At 36.3% G+C, this 21,565-nt stretch overlaps 2 protein-coding genes across 5 annotated transcripts in view; one reads left to right on the top strand and one right to left on the bottom strand.

The window, feature by feature from the left end:
* ankrd28b (ankyrin repeat domain 28b) overlaps positions 1-21,565 on the bottom strand; it is a 97,045-nt gene that overhangs the window by 34,300 nt on the left and 41,180 nt on the right. For both annotated transcript variants that reach the window (XR_012391712.1, XM_009292265.4), the window contains exons 2-4: positions 3,733-3,816; positions 1,817-1,895; positions 1,626-1,696 (exon numbers count right to left, since the gene is read on the bottom strand). Coding sequence is in view for 1 of the 2 variants with exons in the window: in XM_009292265.4 (XP_009290540.1) it covers positions 1,626-1,696; positions 1,817-1,895; positions 3,733-3,816 (234 nt within the window). In the remaining variant the exon portion in view is untranslated. The remainder of the gene's footprint in view (positions 1-1,625; positions 1,697-1,816; positions 1,896-3,732; positions 3,817-21,565) is intronic.
* Positions 3,786-21,565, top strand: part of ahr1a (aryl hydrocarbon receptor 1a) — a 105,661-nt gene continuing 87,881 nt past the window's right edge. For all 3 annotated transcript variants that reach the window (XM_073924566.1, XM_073924562.1, XM_073924564.1), the window contains exon 1: positions 3,786-4,064. The gene's annotated coding sequence lies outside the window, so the exon portion shown is untranslated. The remainder of the gene's footprint in view (positions 4,065-21,565) is intronic.

Raw genomic sequence — 21,565 nt, 5'->3', positions numbered from 1 at the left:
CTCTTTTTGTTGGCAGAAAGCAGAAAAGGCTTTTTCTACATCACCTTTCATTGAGCTATTCTTTGTGAAGATTGTAAACGATGTACAATGACATTATTAACAGCAAGATATTCCTGAAGCTCTTTGCAATTGGTCTGTGGTTTGTCTGTGACCATTCCAACTATTCTTCACCTTTGTCTTTCAGATATATATATTTTTTGATCTAGCACATCTTTCCTTCACAAGGACTGTTCCTAAAGCCTTCCATTTTCTTACTATATTTCTGACTGTGGAGATAGAGACTTTAAACCTTTGTGATGGCTTTTGGCATCCTTCTCCTAATCCAGTGGTCACTAAACTTGTTCCTGGAGGGCCGGTGTCCTGCAGATTTTAGCTCCAACCCTAATCAAACACACCTTAACAAGCTAATCAAGGTCTTACTAGGTATGCTTGAAACATTCAAGCAAGTTGAAGCTAAACCCTGCAGGGACACCGGCCATCCAGGACCGAGATTGGTGACCCCTGTCCTAATCCATGTTGGTGAAATATCCTAATTTTTAGATCATTAGGATGTTCTTTTGAGCATTCTAGTTCTTTTGAGCATTCTATCAGCACTGCTGATAAGATTGTTAAGGTTCGCTGAGTCCCTCAAATCAATTTTGTGTCAATCAGTCAGCATTAAGTGATTACAGGTTTTGAGATCCACACAAAAGAAAGGATGCCAAAACGTTTGCACAGCCTTTTACTGGGATCTTCTCTTACAATGAGGTGGCCAAACTTTTGAATAAAACTGTATGACAATCACACAATTTTGTTTTTACTTCATGTTTCTTCTCAATTTATTCAAATGTTATTAAACCATAATAGAATCTTAAACAATAAAAAATGAAAAGACTATTTGGGGAAATAATGTATTAATAAAATAATAATTTATTAAAAAACCTAAAATTTCTGGCCCCTAAATTTAGTTAATCTTTTTTTAATAAACTGATACCATGTTATGTTTTATGATCTCATTGAATTAATTAAAGAAGCTTTCTGTTTAAAATTTTAATTAACCATTAGAAAGAAAATCAAAGAGAAAAAATGTGAACAAAGGAAAATACTGGTAATAACACTTATAACACTGATTTAAGTGATCCTAAATTTCGAAGCGAATTTAAAAGTATTATAATAATAACAAAAAGAGAAAAAAAAAATCAGGTTTCAGGGGTCCCCAAATTTCATTGCAAAAAAAGAAATAAATTAAATGATGATAATAATAATAATAATAATAGTAATAATATTAATAATGCATAAAGCCTAAACCTCTTTTGTATGTGTTTTTTTTTCAATGTCGATGGATATATATTTTGACATTTAATAGCACTTGAAGTTTCAAATATCAAACAGTGTTTAACTAACTAACATCTTTGCTCAGTTGTTTTTATTTAACCTTTTTTTCTCATTTATTTTCCTTTTTTACACTTGTTTATTATTGTTTTAATGCATATTAGTTTTTACCAAACAGCTTTTTTTTAGTTTAGAACTTTGTCTAACAACACCACATAAATGTTGATATTGTGACAACCCTGTTTATTGGGAAGCATAGTTTGGGCAAAAATCCCCTAGATGCACATGTGCAGGTTGTGATATGACTGTAGTACCTCACTGCAGGACGCCACGGCGCGGTGCAGAGGAGTTAGCCATTTGTTGTCTTTGGCATTCACCCTCGCCCCTACATCACAAGCAGAACAAGCAATTCATGAATAACAGCAAAACAATACATCAAAGCCACATGTAAAAGACACCTGGAATCAAAGAGAGGAGACATGATGAATATTCAAGATTTATTTACCTGATAAAATTAAAAGCTCTATAATCTCAGCATCTCCAAGGTAAGCAGCTGCATGCAGCGGTGTCCTTTTCTCATTGTCCTGAAGAAAAAATTAAATAAAGAGTTCTTACTAACATTCAAGTCCATCGATGTTTATTTTGACAACAAACTTTAATTCAGTTTTAGTCTCATTGGATTAAAATGTAATTTATTTTGTTTGATTTTAGTCTTCTCAATTCATTGCAGTTTGCCTAGGTTTAGTCAAATAAATTGAATACTATTTTAGTCAACTAAAAATCTAACCAGTTTAGTCATAATATTTAAATTATGCACATCTCAAAAAATTCTAAACTTATTATATACTCATGAAAAACAAAATTATAAACATGAATAATATTAAAGGTTTGAATTAACAGTCATAGTGTAACATTAGGCCTAAATATATTAACCCTGAATCTAATAAATTGACCTCATATTGCATTCTTTATAATAAACCAGCTACACTCACCGGCCATTTTATTAGGTACACCTTACTAGTACCGGGTTGGACCCCCTTTTGCCTTCAGAACTGCCTAATCCTTTGTGGCATAGATGCAACAAAATACTGAAAATATTCCTAAGAGATGTTGGTCCATATTGACATGATAGCATCACACATCATTTGCAGGCTGCACATTCATGATTCAAATCTCCCGTTAAACCACGTCCCAAAAGTACTCTATTGGATTGAGCTCTGGTGACTCTGGAGGCCATTTGAGTACAGTGAACTCATTGTCATGATCAAGAAACCAGTCTGAGATGATTTGCTCTTTATGACATGGCGCTTTATCCTGTTCAAAGTAGCCAACAGAAGATGGGTACACTGTGGTCATAAAAGGGCTGGACGTGGTCAGCAACAATACTCAGGCAGGCTGTGGCGTTGCTATGACACGATGCTTAATTGATACAAATGGGCCCATAGTGTGCCAAAAATATCCCCCAAACCATTACACTACCACTAACAGCCTGAACCGTTGATACAAGACAGGATGGTTCAATGGTTTTATGTTGTTGATGCCAAATTCTGACCCTACCATCCAAATGTCGCAGCAAAAATCGACACTTATCAGACCAAGCAATGTTTTTCCAATCTTCTATTGTCCAATTTTGGTGAGAGTGTTCTATTGTCCAAGGTTGGACGTGTTGTGCATTCAGAGATGCTCTTCTGCACACCTCGGTTGTAAAAGTGGTTATTTGAGTTACTGTTGCCTCTCTATCAGCTCCAACCAGATTGGCCATTCTCCTCTGACATCAACAAGTCATTTGCTCCCACACAACTGTCACTCACTGAATTTTCTCTTTTTTTGACGATTCTCTGTAAACCCTAGAGATGGTTGTGCATAAAAACCCCAGTAGATCAGTAGCTTCTGAAATACTCACCAGCCCATATGGCACCAACAACCATGCCACGTTCAAATTCATTTAAATCATCTTGCTTCCCCATTCTGATGCTCGGTTTGAACTGCAGCAGATCGTCTTGACCATGTCTACATGTTTAAATTCATTGAGTTGCTGCCATGTGTTTGGCTGATTAGAAATTTGTGTCAACGAGCAGTTGGACAGATGTATCTAATAAAATGGCCAGTGAATGTATACAATATACATTGTCCTTTATTCTTTCAAGCAAATATATGCATCTCCATAAATTATAGTAATATAATATAAATTCTACTGTACTGAAGACATTACTGAAGTTGATTACACTGCTGTTAGTGTCATTTAGCCTTTATTCGTTGACAAAAATAACAATGCATTTGACATTTTTAAATGTCTTTAGTTTCTGTCAGTGGAAATAAAATGCTGTTAATGAATAATATAATGAAAACTATTCATCCACAAAATGAACACTGAGTCCATCAGAAATCCACATTTTATTAATAGACAACTGAAAACCTTACTTGTACATTCACATCCTCTTTCTTGAAAATGAGGGAGCGTACTTCATCCGGATCCACATTAAAAATAGCTTTTAGTAGGGCAGGCTGAAACACAAGAAACAAAAACAAAATATCAAGTCAAAAAAGTGTCACAGAGAAATATGATCAAGTCTCAATGGTGGCATTTTATCTTTGTCCTGTGGGGTGAACTTCACTGCAGAGCCTGAGACTGTGCTTGCAATGAACATGTAAAGTAAACAGGGCTGCATCTCCGCCTGAAGACTTCAGACGGCAAAGTGAAGCAGCAACACCTTGAGGACGAGCCATCATGAGACCGCCTGCACACTGCTTATGTAAGTTCATCCTCAAGAGGCCACAGTAATGCTAATTAAAACCCTCTTCGCCTTGTCTTTTTGAGTTACAGTGCAAATTGACATAAATGGATGATCAATTATTATTAATTTATTTTCCTTTCCTGTTGCTTTTAAAGAAAACATGTTTCGAGTCTAGTTGACAAACATTTGTCTTAGTGACAGTTCACCCCAGAAAATGAACATTTAAAAACTATTCACTCAGCCTTGTGTGGTTTTAAACCTTTCTGGAGTTTCTTTCTTCTATTGAAGATATTTTGAAGAAAGCTGGAAGCATGTAACCATTGACTTCCATAGTATTTGCAGGGCTCGAAATTAACCGTTTTGCTTAGTAGCAACGATGCTCCTAACTTTAAAAACTTATGCACATCAGCCAAAATTTTGTCGCACCCACCAATTATAAGCACCGTTACTACAAGTTTTATACAAACATATTTATTGCATTTGAAATCAACACTAATCTAACTAACAAGCAAAAAAAAAAATATATATATACATATACATATATATATATATATATATATATATATATATATATATATATATATATACACACACACAAGTGTGAGGAAAATATGTCTCAACGAAATCCCGTTATCCAAAGAAAATAGATTTTTATAACATAACTGAGTGACCAAAAGTTACACGGACTGCTCACCGGCCCTGCACGCACTGCTTGAATGAATCTGTTAACGGTATAACTGTGCTGTTCTCACAAGTGCTGTCTGATATTGCACTGATGCTTTTGACATATACTGTACCTTATTATATGCATACGTCAAATTTATAGCCAAATCGGTCTTTTTAGGAGTAGCGATTTTAATTTACTCAGTGTAAGCCCATTTGCGATGGTGTAAGCGGTGTTTAATTTTACATATAGCTGCCCCTTGCACGGCAGACAGCATCTGCCGATTATATGAAGGATCAAACAGAAGCTTTCGTGCCAGATGTGGCAGAGTTACCTGAAAATTCCATCCCACAGACTTTTCATAGCGGACTTGAAGCCAATGAAAGTCTTATCCACTCTTGGAAAAGTGTAGATGGTGGATTAACATTTAGCACATGATCACTAGTAAGATGTGTCATTATTTATAACTTTAGATGCCATGGTTTCTAAAACTAAATCTGTCAGTTTTATCTTCATTCTCATCTTCAGCGCTTTACAGTTTTTCGCGGTAGTAACTCTCTCTGTCATCCCAAGCAAGAAGGCACTGACTGAGTGATTGACAGCTGATATTAACCAATCATTCGCGTTCAATGCTAGAGCAGTGGCGGGCCAATAAGAAGAGCGCGAAGGCGGGGCAAGAATTACGGACTTGGCTTTTACTTCAAGTCGACATGACAACTGTTTTAAACTATTCCTGAGCGCTGCGTTTCGCATTCCAAGTGCAGACAAAAGCCCCTTTCACACATACAACAGAGAAAGGTTGTATGTGTGAACAGGCCCTTTTTGAAAATACCGGTAAATTCGTTCTGGCTATTTTCCGGAAAGAGAAGTTGTAACATTACCGGCAATTTGCCGGAATGCTGCGCTGTGTGAATGCAGAAGGAAGATTACCGTAATAAGCGCGTGCACGTCTAGAACGTGCTGACGTGAGACGTCTGCTTTAGCCAATCACAACAGTCAGACGCATTTACGTCCGCGCGGTTTGTGAGAATAAAAACCTTTGAATATTTTTCCAGACACATTTAGCTGCTAGAAGTTAGTCAGATCACGTTTATATGTTCTTCTTTATGCCAACTGTGTAAATAATCATCGATGAGATGCTTATGATAAGCCGTTGTTTGTTTACCTTCAAGCTTTGCGTGTGCCTGTGAGCGCCTGCACACGCACATTTTATGAACATCTCGACATGCGAAAGTGATCCTGCGAAAGTTGTTCACAATACTGATCATCCACAGATTTTGTGATGTAGTCAAATGTTTACAAATACAAGCGCAGCCGTTTAAAGCTCATTTGTGGTGAATGATGTCAGAATTTACCGGTATTTTGGAATGGATGTGTGAATGCTCTTTTCCGGAAAATTTCCATAACGTCCTCGCCTGTGTGAACAGCGCTTTTTTGAATATACCGGTAAAGTTGTTCCGGAAATTTTCCAGATATTTACCGGTATCACTGTGTGAAAGGGGCTAAAGAGCTTAGAGATGCATTCTGCGTGAATGTATCCCAAATCCGCGCAAGTGGTGAACATTTTGCAGTAAAAACTGGTCACACACAACAATTTTTAGCACTCGCACAAGTGTTACCGAATATATTTTGAGGTCGCATAAATAAAATTTCAGGCGCAAATACGACCAAAATGGTCGCAATTTTGAGCCCTGATTTGTTTTCCCTACTATGGATTTAATATCTCAGCACTTTATCACGTCCTCCAACCCACCAGGGGGTGCAGATATTGCCCTATACTCCTCAACATTAGATGGCGGTAGTGACTGTTGTTCCTCTAAACTCCCCTGTAATCAGCCTAATCACTACCACCTTTTCTTTGCTATATTTAAGATTGCTTTGTATCCTGCTCTGTGTTCAGTCCTGAACCCTACCTCTTGCTGCCTTGTTCAGTGTCCAGTTAAGTTATTCAAGACTTTTTGCATGCTAGATTCCTATGTGATTGTTCTGAGACCCTCGTGTCTATTTTATTTTGTATGTATTTTAGGAAGCTCGGCTTTCCTATTTTTGTTGTACTTTTTTTAACCCTGGCTGTAGAGAGGTATTGTCTCTCCTTTTTTTGTCAAATTCTCTTCAGTAAAGACTGTTATTTTTTGGAATTCATACGTTGTGGGCTAACTTGGGCCACCAGTTGCTGACTTAGCTCATGTAGTAAGAACTATTGCTAACCACACCGTAGACCCGGGTTTTTTTCAATCCCCACTCAGATCATTGCAATGGAAGTATGCTTTCCAGCTTTCTCCAGTTCTCTTACACCCCTTTGATTGGTCACACCCTCAACAAAAACGGCTGCGATTGCCTCTTGCATGCTGTGCTCTTCACAGATGAGTGATTCTCATAAGTGGCAGGCGGCACGACACACTGGAGAAAACTCTGCAGGCACGCGCTAGTGTCTGTATCCAGAAGTATCGCAGCCGAGAGGGGAGGAAAAGTCACGCCAGCATGTCAAATGGGCCCACAGTGAGTGAGAGAGAGAGAACACACATTACAGAAAAAAACGGAGTACTTCCATTCTCTCAATCGCAGTGAAATAAGGGCTTCTGCTGTAATTGTCAGTAAAAGACTGTCCAGCAAACACACTTGCAGTGAAATTGTGCAGTTTCTGCATTTCTAAGTAGTTGGAGAGTTGTAAATACTCACGCTCGCCTCGCTCGCCTAGTAAGCTACGGCGACATAGCGCATATGAGATAAATGACGTCAGTAACACAATAACTGGTTATGATTACTACTGAACCAATACCGAATTGTCCGCGTCTGCATCGCGGTGCACCGAAGAAACAACACACACACACACACACACACTTTGGACCTTTGAACTGCTGGCAGGTTTGTAAGATAACTTTTCCTTGCCTCTATCGCTATACATCTGATAAGTGTGTCTAGAGCAAGTTTTCTACACAAAGTCTACGATGGATCAGCTGTGATAGCTGCGGAATGTGTGCTTTATTATGTGCATACCGACTGTTACCGCTTATGCGTTAATGTCGCGTCACTCATCTGTAAACAGCACTGACAGTTGTAGAGCCAATGGCAACTTTCTGTGAGAACATTATGACCAATCATAAGGATGTAAAAACATGGTCGACAATACTCAAAAACAAACCTGAACAATTTTTTCGATTAGTTTATTTGCTACATTGTTTATTTGCAAATTTAACTGAATCGATGACATGATAATTGTAACCGAACCGTGAGACCAGTGTAGGTTCACACCCCTATTATATTGCTCCCTCAATATTAATGGTTCAGTCAAACTGCAGGAAGTGGAAGTGATTTTACCAATAAACTTTATTTTCAGATTTGTGCCATTTAAAAGCACTACTGTTGCCTATATATAACCAGTTAATAAAGTTAATAAAGAAAATGTCTTAACTAAATCCCATTACCACAAGAAAATAACTTGACATACTTTAGTGTAAAAAAAAAAAATAATAGCCTATAGTAATCTTTGTGAGGCAGCATTGCGTCACTGTGAAAGAGAAGGCCTATCTGGTCTTGTAATATAAAAAATAGCTTCTTTCTACTGATTTTATTTATTGTTATTCAAAATAAAACAAAATGAATCAAATAATTTTAAAATTTTGCTCATCCATTTTTCACCATAAAAAAGAAAATTGCCTCACATTTCAATTTTTGTTTTTTAATTTTAAAACAAAAAACAAAGGCTTGCTTTTAATTTTTCAATATCCAAGTTTCCAAGATGACAAGATAATGTCAAAATACACCAAAAATACACACAGACCTTTCTAACACAAATCAATGAAGTTAACTTGTTTTATGTTCAATTCAGTTTAATATGTAAATACTTGAGTCAACAATAAGTACTTTGAATAATGGGGGGGGACACTTTTACACTTGCACAGTTTGTCCATTGTTTAAACAACAATTATGATAGAGGACAAATATTCACACCCCTATTAGCTGTACTCTTTTAAAACGCTCCGATAACAAAACATGATATCATTAAGTTTACTGTGAGAACAGTGTTTGTGTTCAAACAAAGAGTAAAAAAAAAAGAGCAAAATGAAGATGTCAGAGATTAGGGATGTCTGTGAAGCACTTGCATCACATTAACATTGTTAAAGGGATTCTTCACCCAAATAATAATTCTGTCATCATTTACTCACCCTTCACTTGTTGCAAACCCGTTTGCCTTCCTTTTCGTTGAACACTAAATAAAGATATTTAAAAAATGTTGTAAACCTGTAACCATTGACTCAGTATTTGTTTGTCCCAGTATGGAAGTCAATGGGTACAGCTTTTTAACAAATATCTTCTTTAGAGCTGCAACTAACAATTACTTTGATAAGATGTCAGTTGGGCGATTATTTTAATAATTTAGTTTAATCTGATTAAGAAAAAACATATTAATTTACACTTTGCTTACAACTATTTAATGCCTTGTTTCCACTGACTGGTACAGTACGGTACGGGTCACCTTTATCAGGCTTGCGTTTCCACCACAAAGGGTACCCTTTTGGTAGGCGTGGTGTATGACAAAGTTTAAGTCGATGTCATGCTCGCTCGAATAAATGTCTACAGTAAAGCTGTACGGGTCGTTCACATATCATAATGAGCAGCACTTCTCACAAAACGGATGCTTTACACAAATAAATACTTGTTTATAAAGGATTATTACTAACTTTTCTATGAACATGATTTGATTATAACTGCAGATCAATGACAGTGCGAAATAGCCTACTGTAACGTCTGTAATTATATAAAATAAATACATAAATGCAACATATATGAACACATACAGCCCCTTACAGTCTCCGATATATCATTAATTACAGAAAAACTACACACAGCAAACATTTAGTACTTCTTTGAGTTCAAAAACACACGCAATATAGCCCAGAGTCAGCGCAAACCTCTCATCTGTGTCTGTAATCTTCAGCAGCACATGCAAGCTCTGTTAGAGAGTCATTTTGTCATTCCCAGTTCATAATAGTCCAAAAAGCTAAGATAATCATGGCAGTTTCTACATGATTCAGGTCGCTAAAACAATTTTGCTCCTGTGTTTTGACGGCTTCTTTTTTTTTTTTTTCCACGTTTCACTCCCGCTTCACATGTACTATTTCCATGTAATGTCTCGGCTTTGTATTTAAAAAAACATGGCGGTTCCTTTGTTTACCTTCTGTGTAGCTTCACAAGCTCGTGACGTATCTTTGTAACCAATCAGCGTTCAGCTGCACGTGTAGCTCCATCATTTGGTACCCTTTCTCCCGTTTGGTACCCTTTCGAAAGTGGTACGGTACGGTTTGGTTCGGTACACTTTTGACAATGGAAATGGTCATAAAAGCGTACCAAACCGAACCGTACCGTATCACTCAGAGGAGACGGGCCATGAAACCGCAAATCAGGGTTTTATATATAAAAATATACTTAAAACACATAAGCCACATATTAATGTTAATGATCTTTAACATTTTAAACCTCAAATAAAAAAAACAAAAGTTTGTTCTTGATCAGTAAAACTTTACCAAATATCAAAAATATACATAAACTAAAAGATTGGTGTATTAGGGCTGGGCAGTAAAATCGGTATCGCTTTTTATTGACACAATACCATTGTCAATAACGATAAAAAATTTTTTAAAAGTTTGAAATAGTTTGATATCAAAATGTGGCTGCTGAGCGTGTGCCTCGGAAGGAATGCCAATAAGCTTAAAGGTTGATTTAAAGCTCTGTGTGAAGCGTATGCTACGGCGCAGCCTACGTGTGGACGCATAGCCCTCGCTGACGTTCACGTCTTAAAAAATTTAACTACATGTCACAAAGACACGTAGCGCAAGCTCTGTGATTGGTGGCCTTGAAAGTGCTGACGAGTGTGGGTGGGATCGAGTCCATTGAAGCGAATGTTTACCAGTGTCGACTGTTTACAAGGAGCTCCGGATGGAGACTGCTGCTTTGTGTTTACCTTATGGTTAAAGTTGTTGCATGTCTGCCGGTTCCTGCCTTAAAATAAGCGAGTTTAAACCACTTGCACATTAAGGAAGCGTTTAGAAAAAAACTCACAGAGGAACATAAACACCTACTGCCAACTAGCAATCCGGAAGTGTTATTGCAGAAGTATAAATGCACAGCTACGCGCGTTGCATGCGCCGTGGGGCATGCCGATCACTTGATGCAGAAGTATAAACCAGGCTTTAGGTGTAAGTTTATAATTTCCTATGGAGGCGCGCAACTTGCATGACGCACGCATGGTATGCAAGCAGCGCACTCGTGACGCATGGGCATTTTTTCAGCTATGTCTAGTTGAAAACCATCTGAATGCCATGAGCACACTGCGATTCATGTAAGTAGAACTAACCAATCTGCTTCACACTATATACACATTTCAGTAATAATGGCAGACTAATTACTTCAGATAAACACAGCGCACCCAAACACTGCAGAGCTTTTTACTTTTTTTTTTTTTTTTTTTGCATCAAAGCTGCAGCAATTGTTTGTCAGTTTGTCATCCTCTGAAAAACATTTGATGGTCACCTAGTTATGAGAGATGCCAGGGAAGCACGAGTGCAAAACGTATTGCCATTGAAGAAAATCAAGCACACACATCACTTCAGTTCAGGATAACAAAACGCAAAAATGAGTGCCGTGTAGCATGAAGATTGTAAATATATATGGATGTAAGGATGTCATCGGAGTAGTTTTTTGTTTCTTTTCTTGTGCATCCCAACCACCAGCTAGCTCCCCATCTGAAAGATTTTTTAGCATAGGGGGTAATTTAGTCATTCAACTTCACTTTTTGTAATGTTGCAAGTATTTGAATAATGATGGCTGGTTTACTTGAAAGCTCAGATTTGATTATCATAATTTTTCTTTACAGAGTTTTACTGTGTATCATTATTATTCAGACCTTAAAAAGTTTGCTTTGTTTGTTCTGCAAGTACAATTTACCATTGCACACACTTTGTAACATTTTATTTTTCAAGTTTTAAGAGTCTCTTTAGCACTTATGGTTTATTTTATTATAAAGAGATAAGGCTGGGCGATACAGCCTAAAATCAAAATCTTAATAAATTAATATTAACTCGATTATGATTAATTCATTTATTATTATTTTTTTTTTTTTTTGCCCTCATAGTTCACTGACAAGTTTTTATGCCATCTAAGGCCCCGTTCACACTAGTGCGTTTTAGTTTTAAAACGGCGTTTTAGAATGTAAACGATCTGAGTCCACACTCGCGTTTTACCCAGCGTTTCTGAACTGCTCTCCGTCCACACCAAAACGCTGAAAACGCACATCACGTGACCACACAGACACTCTCGGGCAAGCGCTGCAGCCCATCTACCCAGATGAGAGCTGTGCTAGTCGGACTTCTCATCCAGCATCTCCCGCTGGATCTAATCTCACTATATTTATTAAACGGGATATTTCATTCATCTTGTTGTCCTTATCTAACGACATGTTTCCTGACTTTGGTCATTGGAATCTATTACTTTTTCTCAGGTAACGTGTTTTGGCTAAGCGCAAAGATAAGTTAATGAATAATGTAACCGTAGCCTATTCTGTATATTGACTGATCGCTTGCCTTTATTTCCTATAAATGTATAAACTTATAGTATGTTATACTTTTATAATGGCCATTATCGATTATTAAAACTGATACTCAGCAAAAGAGAGGGTGTGTTTCGTATTTTCACTGAAATTGAAAGGAGACAGTTGTTATCGGCTCCGTTTTGTTATAAATATCCACACAGTGAAGATGACGCTCATATGCAGCACGACGCCTCAACATTTCTGCTGTCTAAGTTGCTAATATTAAAATGAAAATTGGCAGTTCCTTAAATCATGTTTACATTTTATTGTTGAGAAAGTGAAACAACGTAGCCAGGGTGATGTGAATGAAGTTATAAAGTACACTGTTCCCTTTGAAGATTTACCCGTGTCCTCGGTATAGTCTGCTTTCCATATCAAACTGAGAAGAAGAGACTGCAGCCTTAATCAAACTTGCGAAGTCTGAACTTACAAGGAGAGAATGCAGGACTGAACTGTGTGTGTTAGGCTACTTAATATTCAGGAAAAGCCCCAATCAGAGAGGCGAATGTCTGCAGTCCCGCCTCCGTTTTTAGATGTCTCCGTTTTCCATCATCCACACTGAGACGGAGCAGCAGCGTTTCAGAATGAAAACGGCCTTTTCAGCGTTTTCGAAACGCTCCGTTTTCGGCGCTTGAGAACTCCAGCGTAGAGTGGACGGTTGGCGTAACCGTAGCAAAACTTATGCGTTTTCAAACTAAAACACATTAGTGTAAACGGGGCCTAAGAGCATCTCTGGAGCAGCTTGCAATCATTGTCATTGTAGTGCAAAGCAAGGTTCAAGAATGGGTCCATCGTCCTAATTGACTAGAGATCAGAGGTGGCTACAAAGTGGCCGCAGTAGTAAAAACCAGCCACAGCCATGCTGAATGGGGTCACGTAGCATGTAGGGAAAGTAATACAAAAATCGTCCTTGAAAAATTTGATCGATTCTAGGTTCTGAATGTCCATTTTGATTACTTTTCAATTAATTTTCATGCCCTGTAAAGAGATGAGATTTTTTGTTTAAACATTTTTGACTATTAAAACTATTTGCCTTAGTAATGTTGGCAAATTAAAATAAGTGGCTAAATTAATAAAAAAAAAATACTAATATTCCTAAATGTATTAATAAATATGCAATGTGTTAAAAAATATAATAAATATTGATATCGAATGATATAAAACATATAGTAATATTTTTTTTTGCAATTTAACCCAGCCCTAAGTCCTATTATAGTCATATTATAAAATTAGGACATAAAAATGCAGATAAGAACATATTATGTGGTATTTGTTGAAATATCTAAATAAACATGTACAACTTCACTGCTCTGTGCACAAATGTAATGTTATTAGAATTCGCTGAAAACCACAACATAGACTAATTGTAATACTCTATTGCTGCTGTTGTTTGCTTTTCTTAAATACAAGCTGTTTAACTCTATTCACAGTTTATTCATTCATTCATTTTCTTTTTTGGCTTAGTCCCTTTATTAACCTGGGTTCGCCACGGCAGAGTTAACCACCAACTTTTCCAGCATATGTTTTACACAGCTGATGCCCTTCCAGCCGTAACCCATCAGTGGGAAACCCATACACACTTAATCGCACACATACATACACTATGGACAATTTAGCCAACCCAATTCACAAGTACCACATGTCTTTGGACTGTAGAGGAAACTGGAGCACTCGTAGAAAACCCCCACAAACGTAGGGAGAACATGCAAACTCCACACAGAAACGCCAACTTAACAAGCCGAGGCTCTAACCCGCAACCTTCTTCCTGTGAGGCGACACCACTACCTACTGCACCACTGCGTCGCCTTCGCACTATTTAATTTGTTCTAATTTAAAGTAGCAACATTTATTTAATCATCGATAAAGTTAACTTAATCGACAAGTTTTTTTTATGGTGAGGTAGGCTACTTCCATTTCACGAAAGCTCAGTCAAGTTACCATTAGGTAAGTTATCTTTCTCTTAAAAAAAATCTAAGGTAGGGATGCACCAATACCGATATTTTGACCGTATATCGGTTCGCTAGAGCATATTTTTGCTAATCAAGTGGTTAAATTCACGTTCAATTCAGCGCTTCCCTCCACTACACCCGTTATTATTCTCACACACAAAGTAGGTCTCCCTGAAACTTTCAATTTGAAAAGGCCCAATGATACATTGAACAGATCCTCAACGGACTCATTTCTTCCCTTTGTGCTGCTCAGTTTTGAAAGTGCCCACAGATACCAGAGGGCTGTGTCTCAGTAATGCATCAATCGCTTCATTCACACACTTGCTGTGCAGTCGTATCGTGCGCCGCTTTATATTATTCTCACAATGTGTTTTTTTTCTTTCATTCTTCCAACTGAATTTGTTCTTCACTGCTGAATTTATTCTTCATTCGCATGCCCATGTATATCGAAATGGGTTTAAAAATCTTATCAGCGTTATTGAAAAAAATCTATCACGATATGTACGGATACCGAATTATTGTCCAGCCCTACTTTAGCCTATATAATGTTGATTTTACCAGTGAATAAAATGGTCTAATAAGTTGTTGATGACAGATTGCAAGCATAGGCCTATATCTTAAACATAATTCAACATCAGAATTATTAAAAGTAGAATAGAAGTATTTATAGAAACCAGTAGACCTGCATATAATATTATTATTGTTGTTGTTTTACCATATGTTTGGAAAAAAAAATTATAATAATAATTGCGGACTCATATTAAGCTTTATTTTACATCTAAAGAATCATGAGAAAATCGTGATCTTTATTTAAAAAAAAAAAAAAAAAAAAAAAAACGTGATTCTTATTTTAGCCACAATCGTGCAGTTCTACTAGGAGTGCATGCTTTTTCCTGCTGCTGGTTCGGTCTTCTCCATTGTGCGAATGGATGTCTAGCATTTGTTATGCTCAGTCACGTGAGCAGCCCAACTAATCGATCACAGCATTTAAAAAAAATTTCATTATTGATAATTAGCAATTGTATGAATTAGCTGTTGAAAACCTAATATTCTTTAGTGGTCAACAGAATAAAGAAACAAACATTTGGAACAACTTGAAGGTGAGTAAATAGCAGGGCTGGGAGGTATATTGGGTTCTGGGGATATATCGATACGATTCCTCAATGCGATGCGGTATTATCCAATATCGTTTATATCGATATGGTTTGAGCACACACATGCTCCTTTTATAGATCATTTCTTCATTTAGCTCTGCGTTCTGGTCTTTTATAATGACTGTTTACATTTATATGCTTAACCAGCATCAAAGTACTCTGAAACTATTTTGTAACTTCTGATATCTATAGTCTATTCGCTTTCATCTCCTTATTTAATATTTAGTAAAACAAGTTTAGTCAAAACAAAACAAAAAAAAGTGTATACATTTTTTACATGGAGTGAAGGACTTATCTTTAGATAACTTCGATATGTACACTGTTTAATTGTGCACAAACATGTAAATGGGTAACAAAAATAATATACAGCTGTTTTAATTGTTGTTTGTAAATCACACAACTGCGGCATACAGGAATACTAATAACAACACTGTAATTGTGACATAAAATACCATTTCATATTTACATTCAATCTGGTTCTTTTCTGTCCTACAATACTTTTTGTTCCTTTTTTGCTCTGACAATGTAGCTATGTTTTATATGGTTCTGTTTACTTTGTTATTTGCACAACAGCACAGTAGATTTGTGTTAAGTGTTAGGCAATAAAAAAAAAAACTACTGTGTTTTATTCAAAGATTTTGTGCAACTGTTTATTAGTAAACAGAAAGGGAAACCCGTGTTTGAATTATATTTTGCTCAAAAAATGTTTAATAATGGCTTTAACTCTCAAGTAACCATTTATGGCAAAACACCGGATATATATCGTATACTGTCATTCCTCCTAAAAATACCAGGATATAAGCAGTGTCATAAAATACACAATGATCATTCTTTTTTGCTTCCTGCAAAACAATTAACAATGAAATTACTAGAAAAACATCTCTACACCTTAATTTGACAAATGTGTGCTTTATTGCCAAAAACAGCAAAATATCAAAAACACAGCTTGAAGTCTTAGGTCCTAAAGTTTGAAGATAATATGCCAATCAGCTCAAGCTCAAATTGGCAAATATGTTCTTCATTAGTTAAAAATAGGGCTGCTCGATTTTGGGAAAATCATAATTACGATTATTTTGGTCATAATTGTAATCACAATTATTCATAATGATTATCAGTTAAGGTAAAAAATGATTAGCACTCCTGAGAATTTTTTTTCCAAATAAATATTTCCTAAAATGATGTTGAACAGAGCAAGGAATTTTAACAGTATTTCCTATAATATTTTTTTTTCTTCTGGAGAAAGGCTTATTTGTTTTATTTTAGCTAGAATAAAAGCAGGTTTCAATATTTTGAAACCCATTTTAAGGTCAATAATATTAGCAATATATTTTTGATTGTCTGCAGAAGAAACTACTGTTATACAATGACTTGCCTAATTACCCTAATTAAGCCTTTGAATTGCACTTTAAATCTGAATGCTTGGATTTTTAAAAATGTCAAGTAAAATATTATGTACTGTAATCATAGCAAAAACAATAGAAATCAGTAATTAGAAATGAGATATCAAAACTATTATGTTCAGAAATAAGTTGAAAAAAACTTTGCATTAAACAGAAATTGGGAAGGGAAAGGGTTGCTAATACTTAGGAGGGCTAATAATTCTGACTTCAACTGTAATGTTATTTTCCACCCTGCAAAGGAAAGAGAAATAAATACAGTAGAATAAAAATATGAAACAAACTGTGCTTTAAGCATCTTCACCCTAAGAAAAACACTTTAGCTACAAAAATCCTTCAGTCAAGTGCAGTGAGGGATTTTCTCGTTGTTTGATTAATGATAAAAACAGGCGGCAGCAGGAATACTCCGCACTATCACTTTAATGGTTTCTCTTTCACGTGTCTTTTGATTCTCAACTCGTTTGTTTATTACACAAATGAGAGTTAATATGAATAATCACTAAACACCGCGTTTTGACACCTATTTGACCATTAAATCGCTCATGTTAAGATTACTTTAGATGTCTGCGCTTTGCTCGTCTCAGTGTGCGAATGAGACCGAATGCTGACTGCATGCTTCTGACTGTGTGCGCATGCCATTTCATGCTTTTAAGAGCAACAAATGTGTACAACTGGAAAGGGGGCGGTATATGATGCAATAATCGTTTATCTCAATTAATGGTTTTTCATAATTGTTAGAAGCCAAAATCGAAATCGGATTTTCGATTAATTGTACAGCCCTAGTTAAATACTATGATCTCCACCAGTATGTAGAGAGCAGTTGATAAAGAAAGTGCGGATGTGCTCAAACCGGCATGACTGCCGATAATAGACACCACTGTTCCTCTCAGCAGCAAAGCCAGCTACTGGCTTTTAAGGATACTGACAGCTAATTTTGTGTTTATGAATAAATATTTAGATAAAAAGTTAGGTGAAAGGAGTGAAATTCACTTTAAAAAAGGCATTAGCATCAATGCATCCCCATTTAAAAAAAAAAATCCTGACACCAGATCTACTCTGCAGACACTCATTTAATCCACATATTGATGCTTTAGCTTTACTATGCAACAACACTACCTTGTAATTAACATCACTTAAAAAAAAAAAAAAAAAAAAAACAGGAGTTGACATTGCTCGTGCCTTCCATATCTCCTGCACCGCAGGCTTGCAGTGACTCATGGGAAGTATGTGCACTATGCCCGAGTTAAAGGAAGTGTTCAGTCACACATTTCTAAGTGTTGTGAAATGGGACACAGAAAATTCTGATAACAGCCAAGTGTTAATTTGCCTCAGGTTTCACACCACGCACTTCTTTTGAGAACAGCAGGCAAGGCTTTCAAAATAATACCATGTCCTTTATGTGGGCAACTGACAGGGTTTTAGAAGTTTCAGGAATCAGAAAAAAATATTGAAAAATATAATAGATTATAATTATATTTTAAAAAATTATAAAAAAAGATTTAAAAAAATATTGAAAATTGAAAGCTAGTCTGTCTTAAAGTAACATCATATCTATAGGTTCCTTGAAACAAAAAACATGGACAGAATAAACAGACTTCAATACATAACATGAATTGTCATGGAATTTGCCAATTTTTGAATTAAAGGGTCACGAAACACCAAACACATTTTGAGCTGTTGACAGTCGTATATGTGTCCCACACTGCTAAAAACAGTATTAGGACACACATATTTTACTAAAAAGTGAAAATTGGTTGTTTTTGCATTATTTCGAGCAAATTCATACTTCCGGTTTGAAACAAATTTTTGAAACTGCATCATGGCCATGAGATCTTAGCGTGTATTCCAGCATGTAGACTGGATGTCTGTACCTGGGAGTACCGTATCACGTCTCTGAGTGTGCTGCATTTATGTATGACTAAGACTTGGTTCAAACCAATCAGCGCGCTCTGTTGTGTATGCGTCAACTTCGTTAATATGCATACTAGCTTTGAAGACTGTAACTGAAACAGAGTTCAAAGAGACGACACGTTGCGTTCCCAAAAGAAGTGGGAAAGAATAAGAATTGGTTGGATATATGGGTCGTCGTTGTTGTTTCTATAATTTGCTGCAGTGAAGGTTTTGTTTTCATTTTCCAGTTATGAGGGCACAATTGGACTCACGTGTGGATCAGTGCACGCGATACGTGGCAGAAATACGTTTGTATGGAACATTTTTTACCCGAGAGCTTTTTGCATCTGGAAATTTTAAAATCCGGATTTGCTGCTAGTCTCCTTTAAAAAAGACGCAGCTCCAGTATGTGCTGATTGTCCTGTCTACAGATTTGGTAAGTGTGTGTGATCAGTGCCCTTTCTTTGTTCATTCAAATGGCAAAGTTATAGTTCGTATCGTCAGCAGTATTCTTTGTGTATGAAGTGTATAAAGACAAACCTTAGTTAAAATGATTTCTAAGTTACTTAGTTTATGTTAATATCACTACAATATTGTGGACGGAAAGATCTGCTGTAAATACTGCTCTCTGAGTGTAAACGTGAACACTGCAAGCAAACTATTGCCGACTGTTGTGTTTAATTTTCGCCACACTTTGTGACAGGATACACACAAAATACTACACACAAACGGCTTTCTGATCTAACGAGTGCATCTGAGTTATTGAGAAATGCAGAGTTTTTTTTTTTCTCTTATACGACGTGCGGTATCAAACATTCCACTGTCATTAAACAGTCACTGTCTTTCTCCACTGCGTGTGTGTTTGTTTTTACTCGGTGAAAATCAGCGCGTCCCCATATGGAAACTCCCATTTTTATTCAAATCCTTCCCCTTTTCACTCCCCCGACACTCCCACCCAAACAGAGCTAGACACACCCACTTTATTGACTTTTGCCAAACTAGAGGTGTGAAAACACCCTGCTGAAACCGGTGGTTTCATGGCCCTTTAACACAGTTTCAAAACTTATTTTAATGACATGGAACAATAACGGTTTACAAGAGCTGCTTTTCCACTATCGTGCCAAACCGTTCTAAGAACACTTCGGTACGGTTACGGTTGTTTCTCCACTGAGCCTGGAACGACGCGGCACGATTACAAACCGTTCTTGGCCCGGAATTTTCGGCACGGTAAGACAACCGTGCTGAACTGTGCTGACAGATTCTGTGTGTTGACGTCGCGACTCGGTTGCTAAGCTACCACAGCTGGCTCAGCAGAAGCGCGCTAGTCATCAGACATCCTCAATAAACTACAGTACATTTAATATAAAATAATGATCCAGGTCTAAACGATATTTGAAAAGGATTTTAAAACCATAGAGCAGTCTCTGGAAGAGAAGTGAATAACTCATCACATTCTTACGAAGATATTTTATTCATTAAAGTTATTATTTTATTGACTTGAATACAGACCTACATCGCTTGCCTGAATGTGAGTTTATTGCACGCAGCGCTGTATTTCACAGCACAAAACTCGCTCTGATCCGGGAGAGACATGCCAGCGACTTGCGCAGCTGACTTTTTTTTCCTGCTGCGCATCGAATAAAGCGAATAAAGTCACGCTTTGCATCGTCGATGTCCAAATTCCACAACAACATCACTATATCCATGGAACACGAACTTGCAGACTCTTTTAACAACGAGGAAATAATTGCACTTTTTAATTCAAAGCCAGGACAGCTTGTTAATAACGGCGAGACCACCTGAAGGACGGCGTGTTCGTGTTGTAATGTCGGCCGTCCAAAAGACTTTGCTTGAAAGCTTTACGGAGCGGCACTGTAACTGTCCAAGGTACTGTTGTATGATTTATATTATAGCATATGCACTAATAAACAAGTCAAAAGAATGAATGAATTAAATAAATATGGATTCTTAAATGTCAGTATTGCTTTTACTTAAAAAATATCAATACGTTTTCACAAATGTTTTATAAAAATAAAATGAGCAATTTTTATCATTTCAGCTATAGGCAATTATATGATTCAATTATACATAAGTTATATGACATTTATGAGGCATGTAACATGTTTCTGTGTTTTTTTTTTTTTGTGTTGATCTTTAATATAGCTACGCAAATATTTTCTAAAACGTCTAGCAATAATTCGCCTACAGCTTGTTAGTTAATTATGAACACAAAAATAATTATAATAATAAAAATAAAATGATCAAAATAAAAAGATAATAGAGCATCATTTTGCTAAATATAATAGTGCTTTATATGCTTTAAATCCTGCGATATATTTTCATATTCGTTTTTTTTTTTCACTTGCTGCATTCGTTATTTAATGTTTGAATAGTAAAACAAATAACAGCCATCGCTTAATTGGTTTCATTTTACCATCAAAATGTAGTATATTTTATATCATTATTAACTTTTTATATAAAAACGCAGTGTAATTTAAATAATTGTTTAAAATGAAATAATTTAAGTGCTGTGTTTTTATTAGTGAAAGTGCCCGCTCACCTTTGACAAGGCCTGACAAAATTATATTTCTGCCACTATAATGCAAATGCATTATTATTGTTGTCTTATCATTGTTTATTTTTCTGTTGTGTTCAGAGATTTTAAATATTATTTATTTCCCCTCCAATTATTTTCAATCATCACGTTACATTTTGGTAATTTTCCCTCCAAATAAAATTTAGCCAGAGCTGCGCAACATATGAATAAATAAGGGTGCACATGTAGCTATATTTAGCACCCCTATATGATAGAGCGGCATAACAGTGTTTAGTCACATGGTTGCTTTTGCTTTTATGAAAAAAAAAAAAAATAGTTTC

Source organism: Danio rerio, chromosome 16, assembly GCF_049306965.1.
Source record: "Danio rerio strain Tuebingen ecotype United States chromosome 16, GRCz12tu, whole genome shotgun sequence".
Lineage (NCBI taxonomy): Eukaryota > Metazoa > Chordata > Actinopteri > Cypriniformes > Danionidae > Danio > Danio rerio.
Note: the sequence above shows the minus strand (reverse complement) of the source record. Positions and strands in the feature narration are given on the sequence as shown.